Genomic DNA, 23,911 nt, shown 5'->3' with positions numbered 1-23,911 from the left:
GTCTGTGGGCGTTTCTTAAACCTTTTCCAGCATAAAAGCTGTTTGACACCTAGTCTTCTCCGCCTCTCATTGCGCGGAAGCCTTCTGCGCAGGGAGGGCGAGGGTAGTGGAGGACCAGTGCTCTCCTCACTGATGTCCAGGGAAGAATCCCGGAGCCCTTCCACCTCCTTCTCCATTGGCTCTCCTGGATCCTTGGTGTTACTGTGATTTCCTTCCCCCTCCACCAAGCGGCTCCTCCCCCTGGTGCTAGTACCTTCTCCTGCAGAGTCGGAGAGCCTCTCCTTCTCCTTTTGCTCTGATGTCAGCCAGCTCTGATGACACCCAGCATCCTCATCTCACAGCCGCCGACCAGATGCCTGCGTTCAACCCACAAGTAGAATCCAAGGACAAGAGCCCTCTCCCCTCCTATAGTTTCCAGCCACTGGCTTTTGGAAACACTGCCTCTGAACTTTGGGGCAGACGAATGCTGTCATAGCTAGCAGCCATTGATAGCCTTCTTCCTGAGTTTATCCAGTTCTCTTTTGAAGCCACTGAAGTTGGTGGCCATCACTACCTCCTGTGGGAGTGAGTGAGTTCCACAGTTTAAATATGCGCTGCATGAAGAAGTTCTTTCTTTTCATCTGTCCTGAACCTCCCATCATTCATCTTCATTGGATGTCCACCTGTTCTAAGTGTTACGAGAGAGGGAGAAACAACTTCTCTCTATTCCCTTTCTACTTGCTGTGTATAACTTTTATACAAGTTGGGCATGTCATCCACGGGCCTAGCTGAAGGAGGCATGGGTGGGCAACTATCACCCCCCCAAAAAAAACCCGACTAAATAAATAAAAATGAAAAGTAGAAATAATTAGAATATTTGAAATGCTTTGACAGATTTCACTGAGCACTTGGGGTCAAAAGAAAGTCATTTAAAACATCTGTTGTTGAGACATTTCATTCCAAATTTGCCAGACAGAGGATGACAGGTGGGTGTCCTGCCCCCCCCCCCCATAAATCCTGGCTATGCCCATGATGTCATTTTTCATTTTTCAAAAAGCTTGAATTACGTAGCTTCGCCTTTAAATGCAGACTGAATTGACTCTGTCCTTGATTGCTGGCTTTTTGATTTCCAACAGATTCTCCGTGAGCTACCCATGCATTTTTTTACGCCTGCTTCTCAGTGAGCAGAAAGAGACACACATGATCTGACTTAATATATGACTCTCTCTCTCTCTCTCTCATCTGGAGCAAATGTTTCTGTTTTTTAAAAAAAATAATATTTATTAATAACTTCAAAATTACAGAAAAGAAAGAAAAAAAATTAAAAACAACACTACAATACATAGGGGGGGGGAAAGAAAAAAAACAAGACATAAAAACCAATGCAACAATACAGCAAAAAGACACAAATCCCATATTACATATCTTTAACTTCCATTTGCTTGTTTCATTGAGCTCCTCACACCTCCCTTTTTGTATTCTAGTTTGATTGATTATTTCAGCAAATTCTTTCCATCTTTCTCAATTTTTACTAAATAATTTATCTTGACAATTTAACCTATTAATTAACTCAACAAATCCTTTCCATCCTTTCCCCATATTCTGTTATTCAAATTACCTTAAGTTATTTAACCTTATCTTACCAAAAAATACTTTAGAGCTTAACGCTTAATACTCGATTATACATAACTCCTGATATATTTTCTACTAGAGTCATATAGTTTCATTCCAACATTTTCCCTAATGTTCATTAATTTTAGGCTAATTCCCTAAAAAAAAATTTTTTTTCTTTATAAATTTTCTTCCAATCTTCATCCAACGTCTCTTCTTCCTGGTCTCGGGTTGTGTCAGTCCTTACTGTCCATTCCATCTAGTCCATCAACCTGGTAATCTAATGTCCGAGGCCCTTAAGTCTCTTCCATGTCCCTTCTGCAGATCTTCTTCTTCTTGTTTATACTTGCACTTTTCCTTGTCTTTTGTTGGTCTCTTTCTTAGGTTCTTTCCTTTCTCTTTGGGGAGTAGGTCTCTGGGGGATTCCAACCCAAAATTATCCAACCAGCCCATTCCCCAGAGTCCCACTCCCCACAATCATCAATGTAGTCCAAAAAATATTTAAAAACATATTTCGAGGTCTCTCCAAAGTTAAGAACCTCCTCAGCTCCAGACTCCCTCTGGCCGACTCCGACTTCAATCTTCAAAGACAGCGGCTTATGCTCCTGTAGGGCCTCTGGTCTCTCCATTTGTTTTATTTGAGGTGCAACCGCAACCTCCTCCATATCTTCTGCACTTGCCCAATCAGTACAGGTTCCTGAGTTGGTCCCTGAATAGTTTCTGTATCAATATTCCCTGTTTGTCCACAGTTATTAACCACAACAGTCATCAAATCCATTTTCTCATTCATCAAATCCATCTTCTCATACATCTGTTCCAGCAAGGCACTTGTCTTGCATAAAGCAAGCACCAAAACTTCCTCCCAGCTCATATTTAGTCAAGGTCAAAAAGGACTGGTCCCACGATCTTAATCTGACAGCTGTAGAGTCCTCAAGTAGACGCAGCAACAATTTAGCAAGCTCCCTCTAGAGGAGACAATTTCTATTTGTATCCATTTTTTTAAGGCAAGTCCAACAAAGGAAAATTACTTTCATTTTTCAGATATTTTGTTTCTTTAGAATGCAGAAGGCAACATTGGAATCAATTTATTTCTCTTCTCTAGCTATCTGTCAAAGTATTCCATTCACATCAATGAACCTCTCCAAGAATTTCTGTCTCTGACATCCCGTTCCCAGGTTAGAGACGGTGGAAACTTATCTTTCTTCACTCCCTCTCCTGCAGGCGTTAAACAAAGTCCCCCCCCCCCTTTTCTCCTGCTTCCAAGGGGGTTTCAGTAATTATAAATGAAGGAAATTTAAACTTTTTTAACGACTTTCCTGGAGCAAATGTTTCTGTTCTTCTTAGGACCAGCTGCTCTGTGAGGCTGTAGTGCCAAGAGACCCTGTCACACTGCATTTTTTTATGTTGTAAGGATTGTCAGTGTGTTTATTTTGCTGTGCTAGACACTGATCTGACAGTTGGGCGTCTAGGCTCTGAAGGCACCAAGCAGCCTCCTTCGGAGCAACTCTCCAGATGATGGTGAACGCTGAAGACACACCTCTTTGACACACAAAATGCATATTTTTACAACACACTTTATTTTCTGATTTTAAGTTGTTATAATCTGCACTGGCACATTAGGGTGAAGAGCAGGAAAATAGTTGTTGTAGCAGTGCTAAGAAGGCAGGCAGGGAGGTTTGTGGGGCACTAGAAAGCTCTGCAAGTACAGTCATACCTTGGCATGAATACGCTTCAGGTTAAGCATTTTGGGGTTTCACTCCGCGGCGACCCAGAAATAACGGAATGTGTTGCTTCCGGGTTTCACCACTCGCGCATGCGCAGACACTCAAAATGACATCACGCGCATGCACGGAAGCAGCGAAACACGACCCGCAGACGCGCAGTCACATGTTACGTTCGCTTAAGGATCCGAACAGGGCTCCGGAACAGATCCCGTTCGTATCCAGAAGTACCACTGTATCATTATTATTCATATTTTCTAAAATGTGTTTATTATACCCCAGGTGCAGCCTGACTTTCCCCCACCTTGAGTGTGGCTCCACCTTGCCGCCCTGCCTCTATTTTTTTTATCAAAGTTGGAGACCGCTTATTGAGAGTCTTGAAATCAGGTCCGCAACTGTGGCTCCAGTAAAGCTCATCCCCGTGCCAAAAATGACTTCATGAGCATGTCCTGACAACAAGCAGTTTTTTAAAATAATAACAGTGCCGTGGCCAGAGGTAGTTGCTTCCTGGAAAATATACTTGGGGGTGGAGTGGGGGTGGAGAGAAATAATCTCCACTTTCCTCTTGTTTAGGTGATGGATGGAAAGCTAGAAACTGAATAGGATAGATAAAGAGGAAACTTGCCAAGGACAATAAGAGTTTCATTGGTAACACGCAACAAACAGAAGATGTGGGGGATGTTTGCAAGAAGAATCTGAAATTTTTGGCACACCTCCGAATGGTCATGGAAATGAGACAAAGCAAAGCGAGAGAGAGAGGAATTTGAGAAGCAGAAATGGAGATGTTGTATACAATAGGATGATTATGATTATTATTTTTTAAAAAACGTGCCTACACAAAAGCACTGGCTCGCGTGGGTAGATTAGAAAAAAAGAAAGAAAAAACTGCTTTTCAGATACCCTGCCTGGGAATAGAACCAAGGCTGACTGAAATAACTCAGGGTTTCTAAGCCTAAATTTAAGAATGGCACTAATTGGATTTACATCAGAAATGGCTCTGGCATTTTAATTCTGAAAGGCAGCAATCCAGAATTAATTGACTGCAGAAGCAGCCCTGATGCATTCATTTGGTCTGCTCTGGAAGTAGGCAGATAGTAGATTTCGGGACCTCCCCCCATGCGGTTGTCCTTTTTATCATGCATTCATTTGTGCTCAAGATAAGAACCTCAGAAGAGGCTGCTGGATCAGACCAGTGGCTCATCTAGTGCAGAATCCTGTTCTCACCTTGGCTAATGGGAAACCTGCAAGCGGGACCCAAACATAAGAGCACTCTCCCTTCCTGTGGTTTCCAGGAATTGGTACCCAGAAACATTATAGCCTCCAACCGTGGAGGCAGCACAAAGCCATCATGTCTAGTAGTTGCTGACATCCTTCTCCATCCACAATGGTATCAGGGCAGTTATACACGCTGCCATTTTTCAATACTGTTTGGACCTGCAGAAGTTTCAGGGCTAACTTGCTGCCCCGTTTCCAATTGGTGCACATCTTGTAACTCCCCCCAGGTTTTTTTTTTTTATTTGTGTTATGTACTGAAGTTCTCGCCCTGGGCCAGCAGGGAGATACTGTAGATAGTTTTCACTCAGGTCCGCATATGCAAATAAGGGATTGAAAGTGACATTCAGTGATTGGATAGTTACAGAAAGTGGTTACTGTTCCGTTGTAGTGGAGCTCTATATAAGCAGGCTGGCTGAACCCTTCAGTTCAGTTCTGTTCTGGCCTGTGAATAAACAAGAGCTGTTTGAAGAATCGCTGTGTCATCTGATATGTTCACCCACAAGTTAACAATTTGGTTTTTCAGATTGAAAACATACAACATTCCAAGCAATCTCTTGGACTCCCCTCCTCCCCTTTGTGGGTCCTACTGTTAATCATTTCCTCCTGCATCTTTTATAATCTTCCAAATCTTTTATCTCTCTGTTGTATCCAGAATTCACTGTTAAAAGACAATCCTACTAATGATTATAACAGTTTACAATGGTCTTTAAGATAAGTTATAAATTTTCCCCATTCATTATTGAAATTTTGGTCTTCTTGATTTCTGATTCTTCCGGTGATTTTAGCCATTTCGGCATAATCCATCAACTTGATCTGCCATTCTTCTCGGGTAGGGACTTAATCTTCTTTTCCATCTCTGGGCCAGTAACACCCGCGCAGCCATGGTTGCATACATAAACAGTATTTTTTGCTCCTTTGGGATTTCGGAACCTAGAATTCCTGAAAGGCTTCAGGGTTTTCCGAAAAGGTTATTTTAAACATTTTTTCATCTTGTAATTTCCTGCTGAACATTTTATAGCACAAATGTTCCAGTTAAATTTTTGCCTCCCTTTTTTTGTGTTGCACTTGAAGAGCACCCCTCCAGGCGGCAATAATGTGATAACATTGGGGAGACATTGCTGAGCAACTAGGAACGTGGGATGATGTGTGTGGACGGTCCAGTATAAACCCATCACCATCTCCTGACACACCAATGCACGATTACTACATCAATGGCACATTGCCCCTACGGCTGGTGATAGCATGTAATGGCTTAAAAGACCGGGAGATGGAAGAGAGATCTGGATAGAAATGAGGATATAGCAGAATAAAATGAGATTGTTTGGACGCTCCCAAAGACAACACAATGTCAGGCTGAAATTTCAGTGTTAAGACTACACAGGTAAATACAGGAAGTCTGATGCAAGAAATCTAAGGCACAATCTGCCAAAACATTGGCTGTTTTAAGACCTATAGATTTCCTGGAGTGATTTAGGCAAAATAGAGGCCTGACTCAGACATAACTACATTGACCTGTAGGACCAAGAATGAGCGTTATGGCTGCTTGTTCCCTTCTCCCCTTCTCTCAAGTGCCTAACTGCCATACATGTGGGATTTGTTAAACCACAGTTTCCCATTGAAGCTTGGACTACAACTCTGGCTTGCGAAGCATCATCAATAGTCTGAAATCCTAGCTTGTAGTTGGAGCTTAAACTACAGTTTCCTGGTTCAGGTGTAAGAAGAGGAAACTGTGGTTTAACAAACCTCAGATGTATGGCAGTGAGAGAGCAGAGAGAAGGAAAAGGGAGGATGAAGCACAGGAACACCTTGATTCATTGCCCAATAAATCATGGTTTATCAGATTGAGGTGGTTAATGTTTGAATTGGGTCACTGAGCATGTGCTCACCTTTGTCCTATTGAAATCAGTGGGACTTTCAGACCAATCTTAAGCATGTTTACTCAGTAAGACCCCATGTGTTCAGTAGGACTTACATATGTCTATGCAGGAGAAAGCCCCTTTGATTTCAATGGGACTTACTCCCAGGTAATGTATACAGCACGGAAGCCTTACTCCCTCATATGCACGTTCACAATTTCTGCCTAAGAGCATGGGCTGGATCATGCCCAAAGGCTTTTTAGCTCAAAGGCAATCAGGATTTTTCAAGCTCGACTAATTCATTTCCCGTTTTGTTCCCATTTGGTTTGCTGGTTTAATTAAGCTTATTTCAAGAGACATGAGAATTTAGTAAAAATAAAACAGAAAGCTGAGGAAAAATGAAAGGGAGACATTAGTAGTTAGCATTAATAATGCATATATTAAAAGCCTCTTGGGAAAACGTACAATGTAAGTTTAAAAACCTCTTGCTAAAACAGGCAGAATATAGTGAATTTTTTTCTTTTCAATTAACCAGTCCATACTTAGAATAAGGTCTCTCTCTGCTGTGGAATTAAGTTACCAGCAAGATTCAAGGCCTCACTGTTCTGTTCTTTAAAAGCAAGCTTCTAGCCCTCATGGAGGTTTTGGGTTGTTTTTTTTTAGTGGTACAGAGCTCCTCCGTTCACTTCTCAGGAGGGGACAGCTCTTTGCACAATGCCACAAATACAGTGGGCCTGATGTTTTGATGAGCATCTACAAAAACTTTCATTGTTCAGAAGTCAGAGCTGGGAAAGGTCCCGGCCTGAGACGTTGGAGAATCACTACTGGCGAGGAGGAGGATGCTGATTTACTAAAACCATTTAGGAATGTAGGGAATTGCCTTATGCCATGTCAGACCGTTGCTCCATCTATTGTTCAGTATTGTCTACAGTTCAGTATTGTCTACAGTGACTGGTAGAGGCTCTCAGGCAGGGGATATTGCCATCCCTAGCTGGAGATGTCCTTGGGGGCTGAACCTGGGGAGCTTCTGCACACAGAGCTCTGACCCCTGAGCAGGGGCGCAAGGGGGACTTGCGTGTCAAGAGAGCAGAAGCAGCTGAGTGACCGGGCTTTTGCTGAAAGCGTTGTTATTACAAACATCGGGTGAGACCTTGGTGGTGGTATCACCACCGGGGGCTGCCTTGTTGCTGTTGACCCCAGTGTGGTGTAGTGGTTAAGAGCGGTAGTCACGTAATCTGGGGAACCGGGTTCGCTTCCCTGCTCCTCCACATGCAGCTGCTGGGTGACCTTGGGCCAGTCACACTTCTCTGAAGTCTCTCAGCCCCACTCACCTCACAGAGTGTTTGTTGTGGGGAAGGAAGGGAAAGGAGAATGTTAGCCGCTTTGAGACTCCTGAAGGGGAGTGAAAGGCGGGATATCAAATCCAAACTCTTCTTCAGTGGTGATTCCCCAGTTGCAGAATGGCCTCCCCATGTGAGGCACGCCTGTCTCCATCAAGATCAGCTTACAGGAGGAATTTGAAAACAATCCTGTTTACCCAGGCATTTGGTGGCTATAGAATACTGTTCCTGGCAACCCTGAGATCATTGGCTAGAAAAATGTCTTTAGTTGTAATTGGGGTTTTTTAATAATGTTTTGATCTGTTTTAGAATGTTTTTGTGGTTGGACGATGGATGGCGGCTAACAGATTGAGGTTGAATCCTGATAAGACAGAAGTACTGTTTTTGGGGGACAGGCGGGGTTGGAGGATTTCCAGATCCTGAATGGGGTAACTGTGCCCCTGAAGGAACAGGTGTGCAGGCTGGGAGTCATGTTGGACTCACAGCTGTCTATCCTGTGTCCAGGACAGCTGTCTACCAGCTTGATCTGGTACGCAGGCAGAGGCCCTACCTGCCTGCAGACTGTCTCGCCTGGGTGGTGCATGCTCTGGTTATCTCCCGCTTTCACTACTTCAATGCACCCTGTGTGGGGCTACCTTTGAAGGTGACCCAGAAACTGCAACTAATCCAGAATGCAGCAGCTACACTGGTGACTGGGAGTGGCCGCCAAGACCATATAACACCGGTCCTGAAAACCTACATTGGCTCCCAGTATGTTTCTGAGCATAATTCAAAGTGTTGGTGCTGACCTTTAAAGCTCTAAACGGTCCTATATACCTGAAGGAGTGTCTCCACACCCCTCATTCAGCCCAAACAATGAGGTCCAGCTCCGAGGGCCTTCTAATGGTTCCCTTCGAGAAGTGAGGTTATAGGGAACCAGGCAGAGGGCCTTCTCGGTAGTGGCGCCCGCCCTGTGGAACACCCTCCCATCAGATGTCAAGGAAATAAACAACTATCTGACTTTTAGAAGACATCTGAAGTCAGCCCTGTTTCGGGAAGTTTTTAATGACTGATGTTTTAATGTATTTTTAATATTTTGTTGGCAGCTGCCCAGAGTGGCTGGGGAAACCCAGCCAGATGGCCGCGGTATAAATAATAAATTATTATTATTATTATTATTATATATTATTATATATCATTTGCTTCATTTTTACCTTCAGGTTACCTGTTTGCCATCCTGAGCTCCTTGAGGACAAAGGGCAGGGTGCAGATTCAATTCAATAAATAACAACTCTGTTTTGATTAATTCCTTACCTTTTACCTATGCCTTGAGGCAGTTTGCAAACGCACCATGAAAAATGCTAAAAAGAGTTTTGAAAGCTGTACAGAAATCCAGCTGAAGATATACACTGAAAAACAATGCAAAAAGGGCTCCAGCTAAGGGGGGCCAAGGAGGACTTGTGTGTTACATGCGCAAGTTGCACTGCATGCGCTTGTGATTTGAGCACATCACACGGTGCCAGCCTCCTCAATTACAGGAGCAAACTGGCATGCCTGCCCTGGAATTATGGCCGTTCCTCAATTTGTTAGCTTCCTTTCTCACATTCAAAACAGTGACAGAAACCTATAAAACTAAATGGATCTATGGTTTGGATCCATTTAAGGCAGCCCTTGTTTCACTCATACCTGGTCTGAATCCTCAAGATGCAGAAGGATGAATATTGAAATAAAAGAGTTCTCTTTCCCAAAAGTTCTCTTTCCCCCTAACTTGGGGGTGGTCAATCTGTTGGACTCCAGTTCCCAACAGCCAACCTGAGCAAAGGATGATGGGAGTTGTAGTCCAGCAACATCTGGCATCCTAAAAGCTACTCCCAACAGGCCCTCCAGAAACACAGTGAGCCCGCCAGTAGTTATTTAATTTCATGACAGCTTAATACCTATTTAATTATTTGGTTATATTTTAGTGGAGGGATTAATTATTCAATATGTTACCATCCTGTTTAATAGGGTATTACGGCGTCGGCCGCGCTGGGATCGATGAAACTGATAAAGGGCTGGATATAAATTGAACTAATAAGTAGATAAATAATTGACACGGTTTCTGCTATGTGGTTGTTGTTGTTTTACTTTCAAAATAAATTTACTGGGAGACTTACAAAACATTAATATATTAAAAAATACCATAAATGTGATTCCATAAAATTGCCATAAACTGTAGAGCAATACAATATACTGTAGAAGAAGTCTCGACGGGAAAAGAATGGCTACAGAAACTAATGGTTTATGCAGAAATGGCGAAATTTACCAGAAGAGTAAGAAATCAAGACAACCGACTTTTTATAAAGGAATGGAAATGGTTTATTTAATATTTACAAACAAACTGTAAATAGATTAAGACATTGGCAGGATTATTATAATTTGCAGCTACAAAAGACATATGAGAACAGATACATAAAAGAATAAGTCAAGATCATTCAGAATATGCAGGGAATGATGAAAATAAATTTAAGGAACTGCAGAAAAAAGGAGGAAGGAAGTCAAGGTTTGAAATGTTAGAATTATTATCAATGAATTATAGATAGATAGATAGATAGATAGCGAAGCAGTAAATCCTCAGAAGCAGTTGTTGAGCTTTTTTTAGGGGAGGCAATCAAAATGGGAAGAGAGAGGGGTGGAGGCAGTAAAATGTCATTCTTTTACACAGTATATCATAGAACCATAGGATTATAGGGTTGGAAAGGACCCCAGGGATCACCTAGTCCAACCCCCTGCAGTGCAGGAATCTGGGACCCACAGCCCTTAGATAGTGAGTCTCATGATCTACCGACTGAACCATCCCAGGCCCAAGCTTTTGTGTCAGCCTCATGTAAACAGGTACAGTGGTCCCTCGGTTTCTGAACCTAATCCATTCCAGAAGACCATTCAAGTTCCGAAATGTTCGAAAACTGAAAACTCAGTACAGAAAACTCAATACAGAAGCCGTGTGGCATGTTCGACTTCTGAGGCGAGTTCAAAAACCAAAGCATTTACTTCCGGGTTTACAGCATTCAAAAATTGAAATGTTCATCAACAGAGACGTTTGAAAACCAAGGTACCACTGTCCTTTTTTTTTTTTTTTGCAGCTGGTGCAAAAGCCCAGAAGTCCTGGTTGGTTGCAGACAGTTGATCACAGTGTGTTTGTCCATCTCAGTATTGCCTGCACTGACTGGCAGCAGCTTTCCAGACAGGGAGTCTCTCCCAGCCCTACCTGGAGAAACTGGGGATTGAACTGGGAGTTTCTACATGCAATTTGGATGCTCTAACCGCCGAGCTAGGGATGCGGGTGGGTTAAACCACAGAGCCTAGGACTTGCTGATCAGAAGGTTGGCGGTTCGAATCCCCGCGACAGGGTGAGCTCCCGTTGCTCGGTCCCTGCTCCTGCCAACCTAGCAGTTCGAAAGCACGTCAAAGTGCAAGTAGATAAATAGGTACCGCTCCGGCAGGAAGGTAAATGGCATTTCTGTGCGCTGCTCTGGTTTGCCAGAAGCAGCTTAGTCATGCTGGCCACATGACCCGGAAGCTGTACGCCGGCTCCCTCGGCCAGTAAAGCGAGATGAGCACCGCAACCCCAGAGTCGGTCACGACTGGACCTAATGGTCAGGGGTCCCTTTATCTTTACCTTTAACCACCGAGCTAAGATCCTTTTCCTGGGCTATGGCCCATCCCTTGGAGAGGGATTGTTCCTGGAATAGTTCCCCGTTCCACAAACCTATGTCTTTGTGAGCCTTCCAGCTCTCAGATATATGGACATTTAAGTAGCGTCTTTAATGTCCGGATTTTGTATTTGAGGAAAACAACATGCTTCAGTTCATTTAAAACAAAAACAAAAAAACAAGCACCAGATATGCTTGGCATGATCCCAATGGAGATTTATAAGATAAGACCTGATTTCTGGTCACCTATTTTTGCAAAACTGTTTTCATACATTAACAGCTCAGGTCGCATACCGGAAGGGTGGAAGCTGAGTATAATTGCCCCAATATATAAAAAGGGTGATAAGAAAAACCCTGCCAATTATAGACCCATTAGTTTGTTAGATGTAGCCTCTAAACTAAATGCCAGGCTCCAGACTGGAAGAATAGGCAGATACAAATAAGGTGATATCTGAAGTCCAGGCAGGTTTCCAAAGAGGAAAATCCACATTGCACCAGTGCTTTGTGATGAACTTTCTGCTATGTAAATACATCCGTAATTTGAAGCAAAAATTATATGTCGCTTTTATCAATCTAAAGTCAGCTTTCGATATGGTCCCAAGACATGCATCGTGGCAAAAATTGGAAAAGACAAATATAGATCTCCGTCTATTATTTCTCATCAAAACACTATATACTGACACATTGATACAAGTAAAGGTGGATCTGGCTGGCCATCTCACCACTAGAATTAAGACCATTACTGGAGTCAAACAGGGATGCATTTTGGCGCCTTTCCTGTTTAATTTTTATGTTAATGACATGGTTAAAGAACTGGAGGGCCTACAGTTTGCCCCTGTCACAATTCTCTCGATATGCTCGGTTTCATTCCTTGCAATCTTAACAGAGTGTTCTGGCATCTGAATGCAAAACAACAACAAAAACCTCTTTTCCTTGTTCAAGGCAATACCTAAAGGCTGTACCTAAGTGATAGCTCTCTCTCTCTGTGTGTGTGTGTATCTGTTTAGTGGTAGCATAAAAACGAATCCCTGCCCTGGGATTCCATTTTTCAAGCGCAATCCAGGAAGATGAGCTGCAGGCTGCCAAGCTCGAAAAGTGTTTCAAGAGAACTGATTGCCTTTATTTATAGGAGGACAAGGGGTTCATTTCTACCAGGCTGGTCGTTGGTTTGCTGCTGCCCTATTAAGCCCGCCGTATGGCTAACAACCGCTCTGTGATACTCACTGCCCAGATTCGTTTTGATAGCCTCCTGTAATGCTTTTTGCAGCTCCGCTTTCAGAGATCAATTAGGCAGCTCCAGGCTCCACCTAGTGCTCAGTCACTGTGCCTGGCTGGCTCCCCAAAACAGCCACTTTTGTCTACTCTACTCCATCCTTTCAACCCAGTGCCCTCCAGATGTTTTAGACTCCCATTACTGGGGCTGATGGGAGTTACAGGCCAAAATATCTGGAGGCTGTGTCAGGTGGCAGGGTAGAGGCTGGTATATTCGCTAGACATACCTTCAGCTATCTTTGAATCTTCATTGTGCTCATTTATCTCTCGTATTTGTAGGTATCGTTTTAGCACCGTCGGTCCTGGAAGCCTTTTTTCCCTCCCAGAATGCCTCAGGTTGTTAGCAGAAACGCTCCGTACTGATGACAGTGTTTTGCCTCTTCTTGCAGGGATTCTTCAGAGAGGATGTTGGCCCCGAAGAAGTGGCAGAACCAGTGGAACCAGTCAGTGCTAAGAAGCCAAAACCAAAGGTAAATGTAATATGATCCGTATCTCTGTCTTGAGAGCCAACGTGGTGTACTGGTCAGAGTGCTGGGTTCAAATCCCCACTTGGCCATTAAGCTCACCGGGTGACCATGGGCCAGGGCCTGCCTCTCTCAGCCTCACCTACTGGACAGGGTTGTTCTGAAGTTAAAATAGGGTGGAGGAGAACCATGCATGCCACTTTGAGCTCCTTGCAGGAAAAAAGTGGGATAGATGTGCAATAAATGCATAATAAATCAATATAAAGGTAAAGGGACCCCTGACCATTAGGTCCAGTCGTGGCCGACTCTGGGGTAGCGGGGCTCATCTCACTTTATTGGCCGAGGGAGCCGGCATACAGCTTCTAGGTCATGTGGCCAGCATGACTAAGCCGCTTCTGGCGAACCAGAGCAGCGCACGGAAACGCCATTTACCTTCCCGCCGGAGCGGTACCTATTTATCTACTTGCACTTTGACGTGCTTTCGAACTGCTAGGTTGGCAGGAGCAGGGAATGAACAATTGGAGCTCACCCCGTCACGGGGATTCGAACTGCCGACCTTCTGATCGGCAAGTCCTAGGCTCTGTGGTTTAACCTACAGCGCCACCCGCGTCCCAATAAATCAATGTATTGGTTCCCAAATGGAGAAGCGGCCCCACCTTAGGGAAACACCAAATATTAGCAGGGAAGTGGTGAGCATTTTGGCTGAGGGCAGATTTCACTGGTGCACAGCTTGGATATAATTTATCATGGGATGCACACTCAGACAGGAAAGGGTGCATACCCACAAGTCTGTGTTCGTGCCATACATACACACACACACACACTTTGTTTCTCACATTCACATGACCGTCAGTATTGATTTATTAATTGCCTTCTAAGCCACTGCGTTAAGGCGATTTACATATAAGATCATTAGAAACACAAAAACCAGCAATGCATTTGAATCAAGATGAAAACTCCAGTGAGTGGACATTTGTGCTAAAGTCCTGTTTATCCAGCTGGGAAATGGAGCAGAAATGCCTTTGCTCCTTTCTGGAAGATGTAGTTAGGGTGTGCCTGTCATATCTCGACAAGGATGCTGTTCCACGAAACAGGGGCAGCCACACTGAAAGCCCTGCTCCAAGTTATTTTAGAGCAAGCTTCTGTGATCTTTGGAACTTGCAAGAGATCTCCTGGTGTCAGGCGGCAGAGGATCCAAACCCCACGGCAGGTTGCCAGGAACAGATAGAAGGAAAAATTCTTACCAGCTGCTTTTTATTCAGTATTCACAGAGAGAGGCTTGGGAATGCAGCCTTTTGTAATAATGGCATTGCCCCGACTGAGTCTCCGCCCCCTCCCTCTCTCATGTGTCATCACTGCAAGTGCTGAAAAGTGCCCTCTGCCTTTGAGGTCTTTGCTCTCCTACTTTCAATGCTCACCAGGTTCTGGGAGAGGTGGGGTCTGGAATGCTTTTGAAAGACACTGAATCCGCCAGCTGACCCCTCTCTGGTGCTTCTTCTTCCTCCTCTCCCATTCTTTCCCAGCTTTCCCCCTCATCTGCCTCTGAGCTGTGATCTCCCTCAAACCCCTGTTGTGATTCTGAACTGTCTTCTTCTCTGGAAGGGTCAGGATGGGGAGGCGGTCTCCACCATTCTCCCTCTGCCCAGTCCCTAACACCTGGGGGTATAAAGGATAAGGCAGTCCCTCAATTAGCCTGTGATTTGAGCTTTAGGCTTAATGCCCCCAAGTGTATCACACAGCCACAGTTGCCAGGGAGCCATGATGGGTTGCCAATAGGGACCTCAGAGATTACGGGTTTCCCAAAGGCCTCTGGTTGGGTACCCATGAGAACGGAACAGTGGGCTAGGTGCTCCTCTGGCCTGATCCATCAAAGGTTCTTCTAACATTACGTTCCATGTCTGCAGGAACCTGAGAAGAAGCTCCTGCCTTTTAGAAACTTAGAAAAGGACCTGAGGACCCTCCATAAAGACCTTGCACACACAAGGTAGGAGCATGACGCGATACCGTACGTCAACGTCTAGCGAAATTGTTGATCTGTAGCTGCAAACGCAGGAATCCCTGCACTCTGCTCTTGGTTTCTGAGCTCATTCCCAGAAGTAGCTGATGTGCTTTATCGCCCTTGTACTAGTCACAGGTTTTGAACCTGACTTTTCACCCTCTTATTATCAGAGATATTGGGCGCTATCCGTCTAAATAGATCTGCCAGCACAAGGATTTCTGCTTGAGCAACAGAGTTGCCCTGCCTTCTCTTGTGCCTCAAATCTGCTTTGGAGGGTTGAGGAAACCTCCAGAACAGAATTAGCAGTGTAGGAAGCCGCCTGAAAACAACACAGGCCACTTGTCTCTTCCAGTCCTACCTGGAGATTCCAAGGATTGAACTTGTGACCTCCTTGCATGCAAGGCAGATGCTCTACCTCTGAGCTACAGCCCTTCACTATACTAAGTCAGATCATTGGTCCATCCAGCTCAGAACTGTCCTCCCTGACTGGCAGTGGCTCTCCAGGGTTTCAGGCAGGGGGTCTCTCTCAGTCCTACCTGGAGATGTTGCAACTTTCTTCATGCAAAGAAGATTCTCTGCAGTTGGTTGATGGACACACACTCCCCCCGCACAATGAGCCATGGCCCTCCCATTTAGGGGGAACACAGGGAGAGGAGAGGGAGTTCCCTTGCACAGCCAAAAGTCCTTGCGCTAGTGGATAGCTCAGTTGGTTAGAGCGTGGTGCTGATGGCTCCAAGGTTGTAGGTTCGATCCTCATATGGGACAGCTGCCTATTCCTACATTGCAGGGAGTTGGACCAGATGATCCTCAGGGTCCCTTCTGACCCTACAGTTCTATGATTCTATAGTGGCTCTATTTAGTTAGATGCAGCCCATTGAGTTGTATTGAGTGTTTGTCATACTGATCCACTGAGACTAAAAGGCATGACCAACTTAGGCCTATTGATTCCAGTAGGTCTAGTCTCACTAGAACTTAACTGGATGCAACCTAATGTCTGAGATGTCCTCAAACGATAGCAGCATTCTGGACTAGATGGGCCACTGGCTCCTTTTATGTTTTTAAGCGCTTATAATAGGGACTCAGGTGACACTGTGGTCTAAACCACTAAGCTAAACCTCTAACCACTCTTGGGCTTGCCAATCAGAAGGTCAGAGGTTCGCTTCTCTGCAACAGAGTGAGCTCCCATTGCTCTGTCCCAGCTCCTGCCAACCTAGCAGTTCGAAAGCATGCCAGTGCAAATAGATAAATGGGTACCGCTGCAGCAGGAAGGTAAACAGCGTTTCCATGCGCTCTGGTTTCTGTCACGGTGTCCCATTGCTCCCTAAGCGGTTTAGTCATGCTGGCCACATGACCTGGAAAGCTGTCTGTAGACAAACGCCAGCTCCCTTGGTCTGAAAGTGAGATGCGCACTGCAACCCCATAGTCACCTTTGACTGGACTTACCCGTCCAGGAGTCCTTTACCTTTTTACCTTTCTAATGATGGGAATTTAATATGCCATCATAGATTCGTAGAGTTGGGACCATCTTGTCCAGCAGCCCTGCAACGCAGGAATCTTCCACCAAATGTGGGGCTCGACCCACGAGCCTGAGATTAAGAGATTCAGGTGCTACCTACTAATGTTCAGACTTATGCACAGGTGACAAAACAGACCATCTCATGTTCTTATTTGGCTGGTGCATGCATTGGTTTCTAAAGCAGAGAAATGCCAGTTAAGGGGGGGGGGGGAGTCACAAATGAAGTGGCCTCCAGCGACGACACTTTAAAATTGAGCAGAGGTGGCTGGAGCTGATGGAAATTTCCATTTGTATGCTTGATTCACGTGATGGCTCCTTTGGTCTTCATATACTCATTAATTTGAATATCAGACTTTTGCAGCAAGAACATCAGCGGTGGGTACAAATGCCATGATTTACCGCTTGCGGGGTTTAGCAACAGCACGATGCAAAATGAACGCTGACAAACGATCGCTGCCAACCGCAGAAGGGCACATACATCCCCAAACTCACATTCTCATCCAGAGTAGCATCTTTCAAAAGCAGTTCCGCAGAGAACAGACAGTAAACAACGGAAAGGAGGCAGGTGCTAGTTAATCTTAGGGCAGTTGTGTCCAGGCAATTTGTCCTAATTCTTTTGGCTGGCTATTTCAGGTCTCCCTTGCGCTAGGTTTCCTCAAGACATCACATGAGGCATTAGAAGTACATGTATTCTGAGCACTGGAGAGATCAGGAGCAGAACTATGTTATCTTTGAGCAAGAAGATAGGAGAAGCAGCTGGGTGACTGGGCTTTCGCAGAAAGCATTGTTATTACAAACATCGGGTGAGACCTTGGTGGTAATATCGCCACTGGGGGCTGCCTTGTTGGTGTTGACCCATGGCAGGGCCTTTTCAGGGGTGACTCCCCAGTTGCAGAATGGCCTCCCCATGTGAGGCACGCCTCTCTCCATCATGATCAGCTTTCAGGAGGAATTTGAAAACAATCCTGTTTACCCAGGCATTTGGTGGCTGAAGAATACTGTTCCTGGAAACCCTGAGATCATTGGCTAGAAAAATGTCTTTAGTTATGAATGTTTTTTGTAATGTTTGAATCTCTTTTTTAGAATGTTTGTGCTTCATTTTTATCTCCAAGTTACCTGTTTGCCACCCTGAGCTCCTTGAGGACGAAGGGCAGGGTACAGATTCAATCCCAACAAATAATAACTATTTTGATTAATTCCTTACCTTTGCCTTCAAACGTCCCATGAAAAATGCTAAAAACAGTTTTGAAAGCTGTACAGAAATCCAGCTGAAGATACATTAAAAAACAATGCAAAAAAGGAGTACCTAAGGCAGAGACCTTTTCATTCTGCTAGAAAATCTTGTCGGAATGAAAAGGTCTCCAGTTGTTTCCTGAAAATAATGTTTCCTGATGTGAAGAGGTCTCTTTTACCAGCAACTGTTGGTTCCTATACAAGGATGCAAATTCTTCCATTTTCCGATGATAAATGAAAGCTAGAAATGTCAGCTTCCCTAAAGAGGCAGATCCCAGGCAGGTAAACAACAACAATTATTAATTACATTTGCATCCCACCTTTCCTCCAAGGAGCTCAATCAAGGTGGGGGGGGGAGGAATAGTTCTCCTCACTATTTCATCCTTACAACAACCCTGTGAGGTAGGTGAGACTGAGAGTGAGTGACTGACTCCAAGGTCACTAAGTGAGCTTCATGACCAGGAGTAGGCAAACTAAGGCCCGGGGGCCGGATCCGGCCCAATCGCCTTCTCAATCTGGCCCGCGGACGGTCCAGGAGTCAGCGTGTTCTTACATGAGTAGAATGTGTCCTTTTATTTAAAATGCATCTCTGGGTTATTTGTGGGGCCTGCCTGGTGTTCTTACATGAGTAGAATGTGTGCTTTTATTTAAAATGTATCTCTGGATTATTTGTGGGGCATAGGAATTCATTCATTTTTTCCCTTCAAAATATAGTCCGCCCCCCCCCCCACAAGGTCTGAGGGACAGTGGACCGGCCCGCTGCTGAAAAAGTTTGCTGACCCCTGTAATATGACCAAGTGGGGAACTGAACCCTGGTCTCCCAGGTCCTAGTCCAACGCTCTAACCACTACACCACCTTGGGCACGTCAATGCTGCTTCTGACCCGGTCCATCATCAGTAGTGTTCTGGGGAGTAAGGAGACAACCCCTGAACTTGGCTCTGCTGGCTTTGACCAATAAGGTTTTTAGTCCAAAAAACATCTGAAAGGGTGCTGAGGTCAATGTATCCCAATCCCTACACTGTTGAGGATTTGACAGTGATACACGCCTCAGCTCGCGGCATGAATCACAGGTAATTAAACTGAAATGCCACTGAAGACTGAGGCCGTTGAAATTGCCTTTAAAAGCTTTATTAACACAACTCACAACATTATAAAGTAACTGCAAAAAAAAAGATAGAAAAATGTCAGCTATAGACGTAGCACAAGATGAACCCAGTCAGCACGATGTACACAAAGAAATGGAATCCAAACCCCAGTGAGCAAAGAGGAGTGGCTTGCCTAGCATAATGTGGAGAAAGCAAGCGAGAGCAGGATGCAATCCTGACACTCTCAGAAGTAAGTCCCACTGAGTTCAGTAGGGCTTACTCCCCTAGTAAGTAGGTTTAGAGCTTGTTATAAGAATTCTAAGGTCTCAAATATAAATTAAATGTTCATAAATGTACAAGGCAAACACACACATAAGTATATAAACCACATGTCTGAAATAGTAAAGGTAAAGGGACCCCTGACCATTAGGTCCAGTCATGGCCGACTCTGGGGTTGCGGTGCTCATCTCGCTTTATTGGCCGAGGGAGCCGGCGTACAGCTTCTGGGTCATGTGGCCAGCAGGACTAAGCCACTTCTGGCGAACTAGAGCAGCGCACGGAAACGCCATTTCCCTTCCCGCCGGAGCGGTACCTATTTATCTACTTGCACTTTCACATGCTTTCGAACTGCTAGGTTGGCAGGAGCAAGGACCGAGCAACAGGAGCTCACCCCGTTGTGGGGCTTCAAACCGCCAACCTGTCTGAAATAGTACAGGAGAGCAATCCTGAAGCCGTTTTGACTCTCCCAAACTGACCTCAAATATTTCTCTGCAAGGAGGAAGGAAATGGGATTGCCTTTTGCTTGCAAATCCTGTCTTAAGGGCATATTTCTGTTTGAATAGGTAGGTAAGTATTAACCATCACAAAAGAACGGCCAGGCTGCCCGGGTAATGCAGTCAGTGACCATTATCAGGTACTCCGGCACACAGGATTTCTGCTGTAGACCACCTCCTTCTGTGATGTATGTATGATATTTTAGGGGAGTGGTCTTGGGCTACAAGGTGGGCAATTTCAAGAGTCTGTATAAGGGCTTGCGCACCATTGTTCAGGGTTCTCCTCCCTCCTGTGTGTGGTGAGTGGGGACCCTGTTGCAACAGTTTAATAAAGAGCAGGCTTACTAGCCGCTTTGCTTCTCAATATACTCTGGTTGGCTTCTGCTATTCTGTAGCTCAAGACCACCCCCCCCAAAACATCATACATACATCAGGGGGGGGGGCAGTCTACAACAGAAATTCTGTCTGGCAGGATACTGATAATGGTCACTTGATTGCTTTACCTGGGCAGCCTGGCCATTCCTTTTGAGATGCTAAATACTTAGTTCCTGAATCCAGGTCACAGGCTCACCCTATTCATGCGCAAATACACCCTTAAGACAGGATTAGAGCAAAGAACCAATGGGGAGGCTTTCCTGTTTCCTTCCTCACTGCAGAGAATATTTGAGGTCACTGGAAGAGTCAAAATGGCTTCAGGATTGCTCTCCTGGATTTTTCAGACCAAGGGATGCGGGTGGCACTGTGGGTTAAACCACAGAGCCTAGGGCTTGCCAATCAGAAGGTCAGCAGTTCAGATCCCCGTGACGGGGTGAGCTCCCATTGTTCGGTCCCTGCTCCTGCCCACCTAGCAGTTCAAAAGCACGTCAAAGTACAAGTAGATAAATAGGTAATGCTCCGGCGGGAAGGTAAACGGCGTTTCCGTGCGCTGCTCTAGTTCGCCAGAAGCGGCTTAGTCATGCTGGCCACATGACCCGGAAGCTGTACGCCGGCTCCCTCGGCCAATAAAGTGAGATGAGCGCAGCAACCCCAGAGTCGGTCACGACTGGACCTAATGGTCAGGGGTCCCTTTACCTTTACTATTTCAGACACATGGTTTATATACTTATGTATGTATTTGCCTTGTAGATTTATGAACATATGGTTTATATATATATGAGACCTTAGAATTCCTATAACAGCAGCATCACAGATAAGGCACTCGAAACGCAGAGACTCAAATTGCGGGATTCGCAGGCATGGACCTGATGTATTCATTCTGTTCTCTGCTGACCTCCAGGCTTAAGACACTTCCTGCTCCTTAGCCCTGTGCCAAGCTGTTAACACTGGTATTCTGCCTGGCCTCAACTCCCCTTTCTTTCTTTCTTTCTTTCTTTCTTTCTTTCTTTCTTTCTTTCTTTCTTTCTTTCTTTCTTTCTTTCTTTCGTTCCTCTTCAGCCCACTGCTTTTCAGCCTCGGCTGTTGTAAGCCCCTGTTCGTACTCTGCAAATTCCCTCCTCTCCCAACGCCAGCAAATCAGCCGGAGCAGATCAGGCTGTTGGCGTGGCCGTGATCGTGGCCGGAGATACGATGAGCACCTGCAGCACAGAGAGAAAGAGAGAAATTGTGCCGCCGCTTGGGGACTTTGGCATTACCTGCCAACGCTAGACTTCCTCTGCAGCTAATGCCTGGTAATGCCAGTTGCTTGGAAACAGGTGCTCTGTTGCCTCGTATCCTAGGCTTCTTCCCTTTTTTTGCCATTTGGCAGCCAGCACTCTAATTGGCATGCTTCTTGCGTGGTCACGGCTGGAGGTTTGCAAAATTCTGTTCCAGAAAGAAAGAGGGGAGAAAGAGAGTGAATCTGCGTTGGGGGGGGGGGAGACTTTCTTTCTCCGTGAATGACAGCTCACGTTAATTAGACAGCAGACATGAGCAGACAGGGAGCAGAGTGTCTGGATGGGTGGAATATTACCTACGCCATCAGTCATGAAAGGAAAGTGCTATTTTCTGGGCCCGACAACAGCACTGCATCTCCCAGTTGCGCACCCGCGACACAGTTTGCCCTGGACTGGAACTCTGTAAAGAACATAAGAACATGGGGAAAGCCTGCAGGATTAGGCCAATGGCATCTAGTCCAGCATCCCGTTCTTGCAGTGCAGACTCTATAGGCGTTGGCATTGTCTTGTGAGACAATGGAGTGCGCCTATGGGGGTGAAGCCAAACTGCTGCGATAGCTGCACCAAAGTGCAAGCCTGGGCAGTGTGTGTGGTGGTTGTGGGGATGCCCAGATGTGGTCGCTAAGTGTGTAACTCCCTCCCCTCGGAGGTGAGTCTGACACCTTCATTATACTGTTTCTGACGAGTGCTGATAACACACCTCTTTACCTAGGCTTTGGACACTTGAGGTGTGTTATTTTGCAATTGTCAGTTGTTTAAACCTGCTTTTAATACTGTGTTTTACTATTGTTTTACTATTGTTCGAATCCCCACTACAGGGTTAGCTCCTGTTGTTCAGTCCCTGCTCCTGCCCACCTAGCAGTTCAAAAGCACGTCAAAGTGCAAGTAGATAAATAGGTACCACTCCGGCGGGAAGGTAAACGGCATTTCCGTGCGCTGCTCTGGTTCGCCAGAAGCGGCTTAGTCATGCTGGCCACATGACCCAGAAGCTGTACGCCGGCTCCCTCAGCCAATAAAGCGAGATGAGCGCCGCAACCCCAGAGTCGGTCATGACTGGACCTAATGGTCAGGGGTCCTTTTACCTTTACCTTTACTATTGTAACCTGCTCTGGGACTTCTGAGTGAAGTACGGGTCAGTAATAATAATAATATTAATAATATTAATAATAGTCGGATCGTACCCTTTGAAAAGTATGTTTTCACTCCTGCTTCAAAGAAATGCATCCGGCCTATTCAAACTCGACTCCTTTGTTATTCCATGTTACAAATTTACGAATAGATCAGCGGGGCGGTCAGACGTTTTAAGATAATTATACGCACATGATGTTGTATTAAGCATGAAAGCGAGCACCTTGCCAGCTTGCCATCCACCTGGTTTGCTGCCAGGTCATTTTTATTTTTGTACAGTACGAGCCTGACCTTTATCTATATTAATTTAATCCTATAAAGGAGCCGAAGTATTCCGACGAAAATGATTAGCACTCAAAAAGGCGGCGGGGGGTGGGGGGTGGGGGAGGGAAGCTCTCTCAATTTTCCCAGTGACGAAGTTATTAGTTTACAAGAAAGGCACGGCCTTTGTCGGCAAGGTGGCGGAAAATCCGTGTTGTGACTTCCAGCCGGCTGGAGCTCAATTACTGTAATAAATGCATTCCAAAGTTCATCTCAGATGCATTTGCATTTTAATGAATGATGCTTGCCTCCTCGTCAAGTTGGCAGCAGAGGCTAATTTTATTAAGTTGCTGCATAAATACGATGCTTTTGAAACGAGGATTTAAATGGAAAGGTATTTGTTTTGCCCCCTCCCCACCCCTTGTGTGAAAATGACTAGCCCTTGTTTGTGCCGCCTGCCAGAGACAGTGCAGAATGTGTGTGTGTGTTGAGAGATAGAGGTAGAGAGAGAGAGCTGTCAGAACATAATGCTTACCTGGTAGAGACAGGGTAGAAATTCAGTTCGGTTCTGATTTGCAGTTTCTGAAACAATATGTGAACTGAAACACAGTCATCGTTCAAAATTGATGGTTGCAGTCCCCGTCACAGCAGCACCCTTCCTGGGTGGATGCAACTGCTGAAGTTTAAGGAACAAGCAAAGCAAAATTGCATGGAACGGTATACATATATTTGGAGAAAACGACCCTTAAATTCTGCAGAATTTCGATGAGGCTTTTTAAAAGCAAAAACAAAAAAAATCAGACCCTCTATGGAATTGGGAGAACTAAACTTAAAAGGTTAAAGCTATGGTTTTCCCAGTAGTGATGTCTGGAAGTGAGAGCTGGACCATAAAGAAGGCTGATCGCCGAAGAATCGATGCTTTTGAATTATGGTCTGGAGGAGACTCTTGAGAGTCCCATGGACTGCAAGAAGATCAAACCTCTCCATTCTGAAGGAAATCAGTCCTGAGTGCTCACTGGAAGGACAGATCCTGAAGCTGAGGCTCCAATACTTTGGCCACCGCATGAGAAGAGA

At 45.2% G+C, this 23,911-nt stretch overlaps 1 protein-coding gene across 4 annotated transcripts in view; it reads left to right on the top strand.

Moving 5' to 3' along the window:
• The window catches only part of CCDC60 (coiled-coil domain containing 60), a 58,457-nt gene that overhangs the window by 12,965 nt on the left and 21,581 nt on the right, over nucleotides 1-23,911 (top strand). For 2 of the 4 annotated variants that reach the window (XM_081175272.1, XM_081175273.1), the window contains exons 2-3: nucleotides 13,115-13,195; nucleotides 15,094-15,173. In XM_081175272.1, coding sequence (XP_081031398.1) covers nucleotides 13,115-13,195; nucleotides 15,094-15,173 — 161 coding nt within the window. Of the gene's footprint in view, nucleotides 1-5,848; nucleotides 5,968-12,830; nucleotides 13,001-13,114; nucleotides 13,196-15,093; nucleotides 15,174-23,911 lie in introns of those variants that run through there. The other 2 variants (XM_081175274.1, XM_081175275.1) reach the window with 2 other exon arrangements.

This window comes from Podarcis bocagei (genome assembly GCF_964188305.1).
Source record: "Podarcis bocagei genome assembly, chromosome: 16".
Lineage (NCBI taxonomy): Eukaryota > Metazoa > Chordata > Lepidosauria > Squamata > Lacertidae > Podarcis > Podarcis bocagei.
This window is presented reverse-complemented; position numbering and strand designations above follow the sequence as displayed.